Source organism: Octopus bimaculoides, chromosome 24 (assembly GCF_046866305.1).
Source record: "Octopus bimaculoides isolate indiv1 chromosome 24, ASM4686630v1, whole genome shotgun sequence".
Lineage (NCBI taxonomy): Eukaryota > Metazoa > Mollusca > Cephalopoda > Octopoda > Octopodidae > Octopus > Octopus bimaculoides.
This window is the reverse complement of record NC_142951.1, coordinates 11,398,021-11,410,520: the sequence shown is the minus strand read 5'-3', so window position 1 is coordinate 11,410,520 and position 12,500 is coordinate 11,398,021. Positions and strand designations below refer to the sequence as shown.

General features: G+C 34.6%; 1 protein-coding gene across 1 annotated transcript in view; it reads right to left on the bottom strand.

Annotated features, from left to right (window-relative positions):
* The window catches only part of LOC149131191 (uncharacterized), a 9,392-nt gene extending 5,565 nt beyond the window's left edge, over positions 1–3,827 (bottom strand). The window contains exon 1 of the mRNA XM_089341022.1: positions 3,634–3,827. Within this exon, the coding sequence (XP_089197148.1) occupies positions 3,634–3,739 (106 nt within the window). The 5' untranslated portion in view covers positions 3,740–3,827. The remainder of the gene's footprint in view (positions 1–3,633) is intronic.
* Positions 3,828–12,500: the final 8,673 nt, after the last annotated feature.

Genomic DNA, 12,500 nt, shown 5'->3' with positions numbered 1-12,500 from the left:
CTTAACCTGAAAAATAAGAGTAATATGCTGTTAACTTTCAGCAGCAATTTATAATTATTCTGTTTTATATGAATAATATTTCTCACGGATAATTTTATACTTTTTTTTATTAAAGTGATCTCGCATACATATTATGAAAGGCAATCAAGCCATGATTATGCTGTTTGTAAAAAAGTGCTCCTTATAGATTTATTGTGTTTTCACACATTGTCTAAAAGAAAAAAATATCTTCTCTGCAAAAGGCTTTTCACGCATTTCAGTGTCTGTCTCCGAATATATCCTTTCTACTATAGGCACAATGCCTGATATTGCATCAACACCAGTGTTCCACTAGTATTTCTTTTATCCACCCACGAAAGGCAGATTCGACTTCAGCAGAATCTAAACTCAGAAGTAAAGGGGGACGAGGTGGCGTTAAGCATTTTGCACGGTGCGCTAAAAAGTATGCCAGCTCAGTACCAAGTCTGTCCCCGAAGATATGAAATATAAATGTACACAGATTCATTAAAATCTTTTTTTTTTCGTCTAAAGGCACATCAGAAACTAAATCAATAGTAAAGAATAGCAAACATACATACCTACAAACAGAGAAAACATTCCTATATAGACAGACTTGTAAGATATTCGTAAATCAATATTGATTATGCATCTGCATATATATATTATATATATATATTATGTGTGTGGGTGTGTGTGTGTGTGAATGTATATTCAAATATTTATTAATCATAATTTTACCAGGTAGTCAGTGTGAAAATACCTGTTGAAATTATCACTGCTTTTACCCTTTTATTAAAATTAATATTTAAATAAATTGACTCCCTGATCAAAAATGGATTTACTGCTGTCTAGATCTTATTACACTACACATTTTTAGAAAGGAAATATTCGAATTATACTTGGCAGTATATTTTTACGAGTGTAGATGGATACTGGTCATGCGATGTCACCGACCGCATGCATATTTTGAGATACTCATAAATCTATCCTATGGAGTATTGTGCTGATGAGAGCAGTAGGTAAAAAATATTTTTACTTTAAGCTTGAAATTCAATCGTATACACAGTTAACCAACCTTGTAGAGGCTTTATATTTCTTTTGATTGCCTACAATATAGTGTGTTATTCTCGGAGATTTTAAAATTGGTAATTGGAACTTTAGTGTCTATTTCTTGCAGTGCGTAGCGAGGTGTAAAGCCGATCACTTGTTATAAATATGTATATAATTATAAAATATATGTGTGTATGAGTGTATGTGAGTGTGTGTGTGTGTGTGTATCTTTGTGTGTGTGTGTGTGTGTGTGTGTGTGTATGTGTGTGTGTCTGTGTATGCATGTGCAGTCTTCGGTAAGATACTATGAAGAAGAAGTGCAGTTGCACATATATGAAAGTCTCCTACCTCTACGCCAGATATAGTTTTTATTTTTTTAAAGAAATACCACCAATGTGGACCAATAGAGCTAAACACCTGTTTAATCGATAGTGTTACTGTCAGAACACACATAGCTGCAACTCATACCTCAGCCCCATCCGGTGCGAACTTCTAACAGCTTCAAGAATCTACTTCCAAAGATTGGAATAATATTATCGACCACCTTAACCCGTCCAGAGGATGAAAGGCAAAGTTGAGTACGGCGCGATTTCAAGTCACCATGCAGAGAATCACAGCAAATAACACGAAGCATTCGTATTATTCGAAGATGTAAGAAATTGTGCGAAAGATGATGTGGAAAAAGAAGACAGCCATGTTATTATCTGTCTCAGATGTGCTTCCATCGTCGAAGATTATTAAAACTTGGGACCAGAGCAACACTACTGTCATCATTTTGGAAGATGCACATGAATATTATTGGAGACATTTTTAAGTAGAATGCAGTTATCTCTGAAAGAATATGAATGGTGGTATTACCAAATCTTTATCGATGCTGATGTACATTAACAGCAATGAACGTCATCATTAAGATCACAATCAACATGAACATACAACCGATTCTTTATGACTAGGAATACGAAAGATGATAAGACAACAGTGTCTGCAGAGGCAAAAAGATGCAACCTTCTAAATGGCATTAATTATCAGTATGTGTAGTCGGGTTTAGAGCAAGATACGTGTTGCTAAAACATATTGCAATAACGATAGAACAATCCCCAACTCGAGTTTTCTGGTACGATTTTACTCCACAAAATACTACTGAAATGAGAGGAAATGCTCGATTTATGAGAGACATGAAGAGTCATGTAAGGTAAAAGTTATGATGGAGATGTACTTGGCTTCAAATAAAGGTTCATGGTCGTTGATTTGTACCTGTATCCAGAAAATCATCCCTTAATAACACTAATGAGAGAATTGAAAAGCTTCAACTTGAATGCATCCGAGGTATGGCAAGACAAAGATAAATCTAATATAAAATTATTCGCTAAATTTGAAAGAAAATTATTGGGTCTTAACGACGACAGGAGTTTGAAGGAATGTGAAGGGTCATATCATGGAGAAAATCGATATCGGTTAGTTGAAGCTGCTTCCAAGTTGGATACTGTGGAGGAGTGTTGATATCTAATGAAGAGCTAACGCCCCATAATATATATATATATATATATGCATATATTATATGTGTAGTCCTATATTTTCTTCTATATGTTTCAGTCATTTTGACTGTGGCTATGCTGGAGCGCCACCTTTTAGTCGAAGACATCGACCCAGATCTTATTCTTTGTGAGCCTATTAATAATTCTAACGGACACGTTTTGCCGAACCGCTAAGTTACGAGGACGTAAACACATCAACGTCGGTTGTCAAGCGATGGTAGCGGGAATCACAAACACAAAAATATATACATCTATATATACACGACGGGCTTCTTTCAGTTTCTGTCTACGAAACTCACTCACAAGGCCTTGGTCGATCCGAGGCTATAGTTGAAAACACCAATGAGCCACACAGTGGGACTGAACCGAGAAACGTGTGGTTGAGAAGCAAATTTCTTAATGTGTGTGTGAGCGCGTATATTGTGCGTGTGTCTATCTGTGTCAGTATCTTTGTCTGTGTGCATGTATGTGCCTACGTATCTATGTACGTATATATTTGTTCGTAAGTATGTATGTATGTATGTTTATATATATATATATATATATATATATATATATATAACATACATACATACATACATACATATATATATATATATATATATATATATATATATATATATATATATATGTGTGTGTGTGTGTGTGTGTGTGTGTGTGTGTGCGTATTTAATTAATAATAGGATGAATTCTTCTATAAGAATTTAGGAAGTAGCTACCGTGACAAAAGACTCCTAAGGGAAAAATCCATCATTTATTCCCCAAAATATATTTATTTATATAAGGGCATTTCTATACATGAATGCCTCACGCTGAGAGAGACTCTAAGGTCAGACTACCATAATAAACACATCTTTACCGAACGTGAGGAAATGCAACTCTCAAAGCTAGCCCCTTACATAAGTGAAATTAACGTGCAAGTGGCTGAGCACTCCACAAACACTATATATGTGTGTGTGTGTCTGTGTGTGTGTGTGCATGTGTATTTATATATGGAAATTGATAAATACATACACAATCACACTAACCCACTGACGAATACACTAACCTGCTTGGCTTCTTTGAATCTTTATAGTACTGACGTCAAACTTGAAGCAATGCCCTTCAGTTATTAATGTCAATGAAAATAAGAGAACCACGAAAAGCTTCAACATGTTTCCTGTTTCTTCCTCAGGCAATGACTTGTGCTGCTATATTTGGTTTATACTCTCGTCAAATTCCTTTATCTAAGTTAGCTTCTTTTCGTTTTGCTTCCGTTTTCATCTGCTTCATATATATGTGTGTGTGTGTGTGTGTATGTGTGTGTGTGTGTGTGTGTGTGTGCAAGAATATATCTTTACATGTTTGTATATATACAAATATTTATCTTACACAGACTCACTCACAGGCATACATATATGCATACATATGTATATGTACGCGCACGCACACAAACACACACACACTCACACACACATACATATATGTATATATATATGTATATATATATATATATATATATATATATATATATATATATATATATATATATATATATATATATATATATACTCACATACGCAATACTTCTTTTCTAACTTGGCAGACTGTAATTTATTCAAAAAATATATGGACCAAAACCAAGACATAACTCATACTCTTTGCTGAGTTCCGAAGTAAAGAGTGGAAGACCCATCTATCAACCGATGTTCTGCTCTTTTCAATATTATTCAGGATTCACGCAGTGTTCTACATTCGTTAATATATTTACGCACATAAAATCTAAATTTATCGCCTTCTTTTCCCGATCATTTTGTCGTCAATACATAAATAGTTATGTCATATATATCATGAAGAAACAATGAATGCTGAATTTACACATGTAAATGTCTCTTGTCATTTCATTGCATTATTTTCTTTGGGGGTTTTCTTTTACTTAAATAAATCTCTAAGTTACCTATTAATTTTCGATATTGTTTTATAAAATGTTTCTCTGTTTTCTACAACTATACCTGCATTTTACCTCTCCACATATCAGTCAAACTAACTATTTGTAAAAGTATCTACCTATCAATTTTTATATTCATCTCTTATATCTATCTTAGTTAAAACTACTCTCTGTCTATTTTTCTCTCTACTTACTGATTTCTCTATCAAGTTATTTAAATTCCACGCATGTTTATATCTTATGTATATATCTTATATATATTATATTATGTCTATTTATATATGTATGAACTAAGTTCAGACAAAAGTTGGTTTTTTTTCGGATTTTCATTGATGATTTTTAACTTTTATCTCCATGTTATATCATTAATTTGATACAACTTTTCAAATCGTTGCTGAATAATTTATTCTTTATCTTAATATATGATATATAAACAGCGATTATTCATTCTTTATTTTACAGCTTTGATTATGAGTGGTGAAAAAATTGCAATTAGAGCCGTTTTACGCTACCTCTAGAAGAAAGGACTGAGTGGAAGTGCAGCAGGTAAAAGAAATTAATGATGTTGAAGACTCAGGAGCTACCAACGAAAGTGTGGTACAAAATTCGTTCAGACGTTTCAATGAGAGAGACACTAACTTCGAATACAAACCAAGGCTATGAAGACAAACCAAGGTTAGGAAGGCCTTCTGTTGTGAAAGATGAGGCTTTGCTTGAAATGGTTTAACAACAGCAAAACTTAGTCCTATGGAAAGCACTTCCACTGACACATCCATAAAATAGATCTTGTGTACAGACGCTGCTGAAAATCTCCTCATGAACTGACAACTGAACAACAACTGCTGGCAAATTCTTGAGACTTTTAATTTCGGTTTGTAACTGGAGTTTAAAAAATGGATGTATTTTCATAATCTTGAGTACAGAAATCAGTGTCTTTGTTCCGAGCAGGTTTCAGAACCTGTTGACGAACAAAATCATTTTGAACAGATCACGTTGTGTGTTTGGTGAAATTTCGAGAGGGCAGGTGTTGCACTTTGAGTTTCTCCCAGGTGGGCATGCTCTGAACACTAACATTTGTGCTCAACAACTGCATACGATGCTTTGAAAACTCACTACCCAGTATTGGTCAATTAACAACGCGCACTCCTACAACATGACAATTTCCCAGCACACACTGCTGATGTGACCAAGCGCAAACTTGAGGAACTTGAGGGATTGGCAATTCTGCGTCACCATGCCTACATTCCAGAGCTTGCACCATCAGATTACAATCTTTTCCCAGCTGTGGTACATTTCCTGCACGAGCAGAAGTCCAATAATTTGGAAGACGTTGGAAATGGGTTCTGGAAAGTTTTTGCCTGTAAACCAGCCAAATTTTATAAGCGTGGGATTGAGTTTTTGACACAACGACGGCAACAGATAATAGAATATGATGGGAAAAGTTTTGATGAAATAATATGACCTGGCAAGAAAGTTCGTAGCGTTTTTTAAGTAAAATATTTTAACAATATTTAGATAGTTGTGCATGCCTTTACTCAACTACATATTTCCCATTTAGTTCCAGTAACTTTCGCCATCTTTGAGGCAGCTTCAAGATCCTATCCTCCTAGAACTTCTGGGTCACGAATTGGTTTAATTGGTTTTAACAGTCTTTTAAAGCATCAAAATCCTTCCCAATTAAATACATTTTGTAGGGTTCAGAATAAATGATAATCCGAAGGTTCAAGGTCAGGTGAGTACAGTGGGTGGCGTAGGACGTCTCACCCAAGCTGCAGATACAGGCCAGCTTTTGGAGAGATTGAATGCAGTTCATCTCGTTTTCTCCGGGACATTTTTCGTTTTATTTTCTTGTAAATAATCCATTTCTCATCACGCGTGTTCATTCTTTTCAAAAATAGATAATTTTTGTTTTGTCTGAGCAGAGAATCGCAAATGGAAATGCGCTCTATTAAATCATTTTTCCGTTAAATTATGAGCCACTCACACATCAGAGCGATTCACGTTACCAAGTGTTTCTAAATGCTTTATAACGTTCGCAAGAGATACGTGAAGAATCTCCGCGATGTTTCGTGTTCTGTGACATGTATTATTTTTTATCAAAATCTTGATTTGTTCATTATCTACGACTGTAAGCCTGCCGGAAAGGTCAGGTTCTTACAGGTTAAAATTTTACCTCCTACACCTAAAAAAACCATTAACTAAAACTAACTTCGCCTATGACATCATTTCCATAAACAGCAGATATCGTCTTTGCTGCTTCTGCAGCGTTTTAACTTTCCGGAAATAAAAGAGCATTAAATGACAAAAATGTATTTCATTTTCCTTCATTTTAAATTTTATCGTAAGAACAATAGAAGTAAATAATCCACATAAAATTCAATTAGAAAATTGTGTTGAGATCTCCTCTTTCAGAAAATGTATGTTATATGTTCCTGTCACATGAGAAAACAGATCACGTGATTGAACATCACTAATTGTAAAACGCTACGAAATTTTTTTACGAATCCAATACTTTTCGTACATAATTAAAGCTTGAAAACTATTAATTAAAGCTTAAAATACGAAAGTCTTTTGACTCAGCCTTGTGTGTATATGTCTATCTATATGTATGTATATTTGTATACATTTTTGTATAAATGTATCTTCTCCATAAATTTATCAACACCTATAAGTTCCTATGTACTATATAACATAGCTACTATAAGTAAGATTCAGTTGAAATCTACATTTTATTAAATATACGGTCCATAATATTTACGAAGGGCAGATTCCGAGACTTGTGAATACACCTTGGTAATTTAGTCGGTTGACGTAACCACAAATCATTTTCTTACCGGTAGATATTAAATAACTCCTTAACAGATAAATCCAGACTAATGGAGCTGCACCCTCCTCTCTTGTTAGAAGTATAGATGATAGGGTCACTTTGGAATCAAATATTCCTTCCGCTTGCTAAAGAAAAACTCTGCTAACCTCTAAATTTCTCTGTTCTGATCAAAATGTACACTATTCTGGTAAATGCATTTTGTCAACTCGGAATGTCCTTTATTTTGAAACCACAGCCTTGGAAATGATATGGGTAGGGAACATCTTTTTATGAATAAAAGTTTTAAAAATTTTTGGGATGCCCCCATACATCATCATTCCCCTCTCGACTGATTTTGGCCCCTTTTTTTTATTATTTTGCACTTCAAAACCATGGGAGGAACTATTTCGGTAAAAAAAATATTAAAAAATTGTTAACATTTTCAGAGGGAAAAGTAAGTGATTTAAGGGAGATTTGCCCGTTATTTCAAGCACATCCCAAGACAAACATTCTCGCTTCTTTCTCAATCTCGAATGTATTGATGTTTCTCGATATTTTTGTCCTCATAAATACATTTCTGTTATAAACAAAAAAATTTGAAAAAATATGATTTTTTTTGCAACCCCTGCACCCAACTGTTTCTGTTTATGAATTAAAATATTTGGAGAGTCTGGCGAGGTCAGTGCTGGCATTTTCCCACATGGAAATTAAATAATTCTATCATCGTGAGCTCTAAACAGTAACATTTAGACTACGTGATTTAGGAACCTATCTACAAATGTATCTACTTAGCTATATATTTATTTATGTATATTCTACTTATCTATATATCTCCATCTATATGCTTACATCTATCTAAGTATTGATCTATTCACACTCTAGTACAACGTATGAGTATACTTTTATGTGGGTTTGTGTATGTATATACATGCATAAATAGGTATGTGCGTATGTGTGCATTTATCATTTTCTTTTACATGTTATATATATATATATAAATATTATATAATTATATACATAATTAGAATGAAGAGGCTTCCACAGGAACTACCTTAAAAGTAACCCGACATATATATATACGTACACAGACAAACATATATCTCTGCATCTAGCCATGTGTGTGTGAGTGTTCGTCAGTGTGCATGTGTGAATGCATGTAAGTGTATACATGTACATTTTGCATGCTGTGTTTCTGTGTTGTATGCGAGTCAAACATACGTGTATCTCTTATATCATATTATGAGCCTTATACAACTATGCACAGTTGGTGATGTTACTATCCTTGCTGATTTCCACCTGCTGCAACTTTCTTGCTCACAGCTGCTGCAGTTATGTGGCCAACCAGTCAAAAACTTCTGCTTACTCACATTACCTCCCTCCACAGCAATCCTTCCAAGAATCCTTAAGGTCACACACTGTAAATGAAAGCCATGCTTGTAATTAGCAGGGAACCTTCTAGCAACTGTAAGCCCTACATGTACTGTGTACAGGCCCATACACGTGGATGGGTCCTGGTAGACTGGATTTCAGTGGGAATCCTGCTGCTGAGGGTATGTGACCAATCAGTGAAATATTTCTGCTAACACACACCGTCTCCCTCAACAAGAATCCTTCCAAGAACATTTATGGTCACATCACTTAAATGAAAATCATACCTGTAATTAGCAGAGAACCTCCGGGCAACTACGGGTCTTAGATATAATGTGTACAAGTCCAAATTTGTGGTTGCGTTCTAGCATTTGTCAGCTAATGCTGGAATAATGTTATTGACTATGAGTACGTTCTCCCAGATTGGATTTCAGATGGTACCCTGATGCTCAGAGGATTTAGCACTGCTGCTGCTGCTACTACTACTACTACTACTACTACTACTACTACTACTACTACTACTACTACTACCACTACGACGTCGGCGACGACGACGACGACGGTTACTTATACTGTTGCCACGACTACTACTATCACCAGCAAAACTACAACCACCAGCACTTCTACAATATAAATCGATAGTAAAACAGACAGGCAGAAGGTGCATACAAAGATAGATAGATAGATAGATAGATAGATAGATAGATAGATAGATAGATAGATAGATAGATAGCAAGACAGACAGACAAACAGACAGACAGACAGACAGACAGACAGACAGAAAGTAGAGACTGTATTCTTTACAATTTATTTCACTTATTACAAAGTAGGAAACTGTCTTTTCATCCATGTTATTAACCTTTTAGAATCTCTAGTTAGACATGTTGTAGCAATGCGTTGAAGATTTTGCCATAATCTGCAACAGAAAGAAAGAATGTTGGTTTCAAACTCAACCACGCACACACATCACAGACTTTATCGTTACTGTTTCGTCCCACCTCATTTCTGACCAAGCTGGTCAATCATATAAATGACATTCTAACCATAACTAGTGGTCAATAAAATAAGTACCTCCCAAGTACTGGGGTTGGTGTAACCGACTTCCCCTTCAGCAAAATTTCAGCCGTTAGCCTACAGACGGCGAGATCATTGTATTCTAACTTTTTTAAAGTGGCTTAAGGGAGAGGTGACTACAATTTCTGCAAAATTGACAGATCACATACGAGAAGGTCCTTCATCTAATATATATATTCACTCTTTACATTAATTACCTTATTTACATTTGACGGATATTTGCCATCGTCTTTGCTATTAAGACAACGTTTCACCTAATGTACTCTCCCGCCTTCATCATGTATCCGGGGGAAGTTTGAACGTAGGTTCTCGCTCCTGAAGTATTTTTCCAATGTAGTTGTTATTATTATTATTATTATTTTTATTTTTATCATTATTATTATTATTATTATTATTATTATTATTATTGTTCAGTAGTTTTATTTTTATAACGTGCTTTCACTTCACTACCGAACGCAGCTCTGTGTGCCTTGGGTATGTGCTGTGGTTTGCTGTGATGCTCTTATGGTTACTGTATTGAAAGTGTTTTGCGTAGGATGTGTGCAGTGCCCAGTAGTGCAATTTTCTGTATGTTATATATATTTGTAAGTCCTGGTGTTTTTATTATTATTATTATTATTATTATTATTATTATTATTATTATTCAGTAGTTTTATTTTTATAACGTGCTTTCACTTCACTACCGAGCGCAGCTCTGTGCGCCTTGAGTATGTGCTGTGGTTTGCTGTGGTGCTCTTATGTTTACTGTATTGAAAGTGTTTTGCGTAGAATGTGTGCAGTACCCAGTAGTGCAATTTTCTGTATGTTATATATATTTGTAAGTCCTGGTGTTTTTGTTATGTATTTGTCTGAATATTTTTTTATTATACCTAAGGCACCTACTATGATAGGAATTGTTTCTGTTTTTAGATTCCACATTCGAGTTATCTCTATTTCCAGGTCTTTGTATTTTGAAAGTTTTTCCATTTCTTTTAGAGAAACGTTGTCATCTGCTGGTATTGAAACATCAATTAGAAGGCATTATTATTATTATTATTATTATTATTATTATTATTATTATTATTATTATTATTATTATTATTATTATTATCATAATTAGATAATGCCCGTGGGCATATGGCGTAGTCGTTAACAGCGCGGGATACCCCAAGATTCCGAGTTCGATTCCAGGCAGTGACCGAACAATAATAATAATAGTAATAATAATAATAATAATGTAATAATAAAATAATCGGAAAAATACGTTAGGAATGAGAACTCATGTTCGAAATTCCCTTAGGACACCTGATGAAGGCTGGGGAGTACATCAGCCGAAACATTTTGTTAACAACAAACAAGATGAGGACAAATATCCGTCAAATGTAAATAACGTACATAATTCCTCACCTCTCAAATATAGGACTATACTATGTTCATTCTGTATGAGATTGGTTGTAGATAGCTGAATGTATAATTCTAATATAGCTGGTATTTCGTTTATCAACATCAATTAGATCGCGAATTGAAAAACAGAATTCTGGTGGGATTTGAACACAAAATGTAGAAGTAAGAATCGAATAATCTGACAATGTTTTACTCCGGTATCGTAATGTGATTTCTGTAAGTATAAACCTAGTGACACTAAATGTTTCCATTACGGTGTACAATAAATACAATATAATGAAAGGACACATACAAAATATATATTCTTAATTTTGTTGCATCTAAGGAGGGTCATAATTCCAATAAGTAATACATGCACTCGTTTCATTCCACTTCTTTATTATTTGTCAGTTGGTTAAATCAATCCTTTGTAAAACCAAATACAAAACCTTAAATTATAAAATTATAATAATATGTAACTCATAAATTTCTTATGTAGTTTCAAGAAAACAATTATTTTAATCAAAATTAAATATAGGTGCAGGAGTGGCTGTGTGGTAAGTAGCTTCCTTACTAACCACATGTTTCTGGGTTCAGTTCCACTTCGTGGCACTTTGAACAACTATCTTCTACTATAGTCACGGGCCGACCAAAGCCTTGTGAGTGGATTCAGTAGGTGGTAACTGAAAGAAGCCCGTCGTATATATATATATATATGTGTGTGTGTGTGTGTGTGTGTGTGTGTGTGTGTGTATGTATGTATGTATATATATATATAGTTGAAATTTACAAAAAAAAATAAAAGACGAAGACAGGTGTATAAACAACGAGCAGATGTATTAGTTTGACGCTCAGAAAAGTGAGAAAGTCATTTACGTTTCAAGCCTACGATCTTCACCAGAAAGGAACACAAGAAAAGAAGCAAAGAGAGAATAAAAATACTTGTAGATTTAGCGATCAGTCATGGCGATATATATATATATGTGTGTGTGTGTGTGTGTGTGTGTGTGTGTGTGTGTATGCATGAATTATATTAGTATGTATGTATGTATGTTTGTGTGTCTGTGCTTGTTTTCCCACCATCGCTTGACAGCCGATTTTGGTTCGGTAAAAAAAAACGATAGAATAAGTAATAGGCTTCCAAAGAATTAGACTTGGGGTCGACCTGTTCCAACAAAGGCGATCGATGCTCCAGCATAGCCGAAGTCAAATGACTGAAACAAATAAAAGTTATAGAGATATGCATTCGTATACATTGATACAAATATACTCTCACACATACATACCTGTGATCAGTATTCACAGGTTTCTATGATTATGTCCTGTTTGAATGCTGAAACAACAACGTCCAGTCAAACGAACAAACTTACCAGGAAGC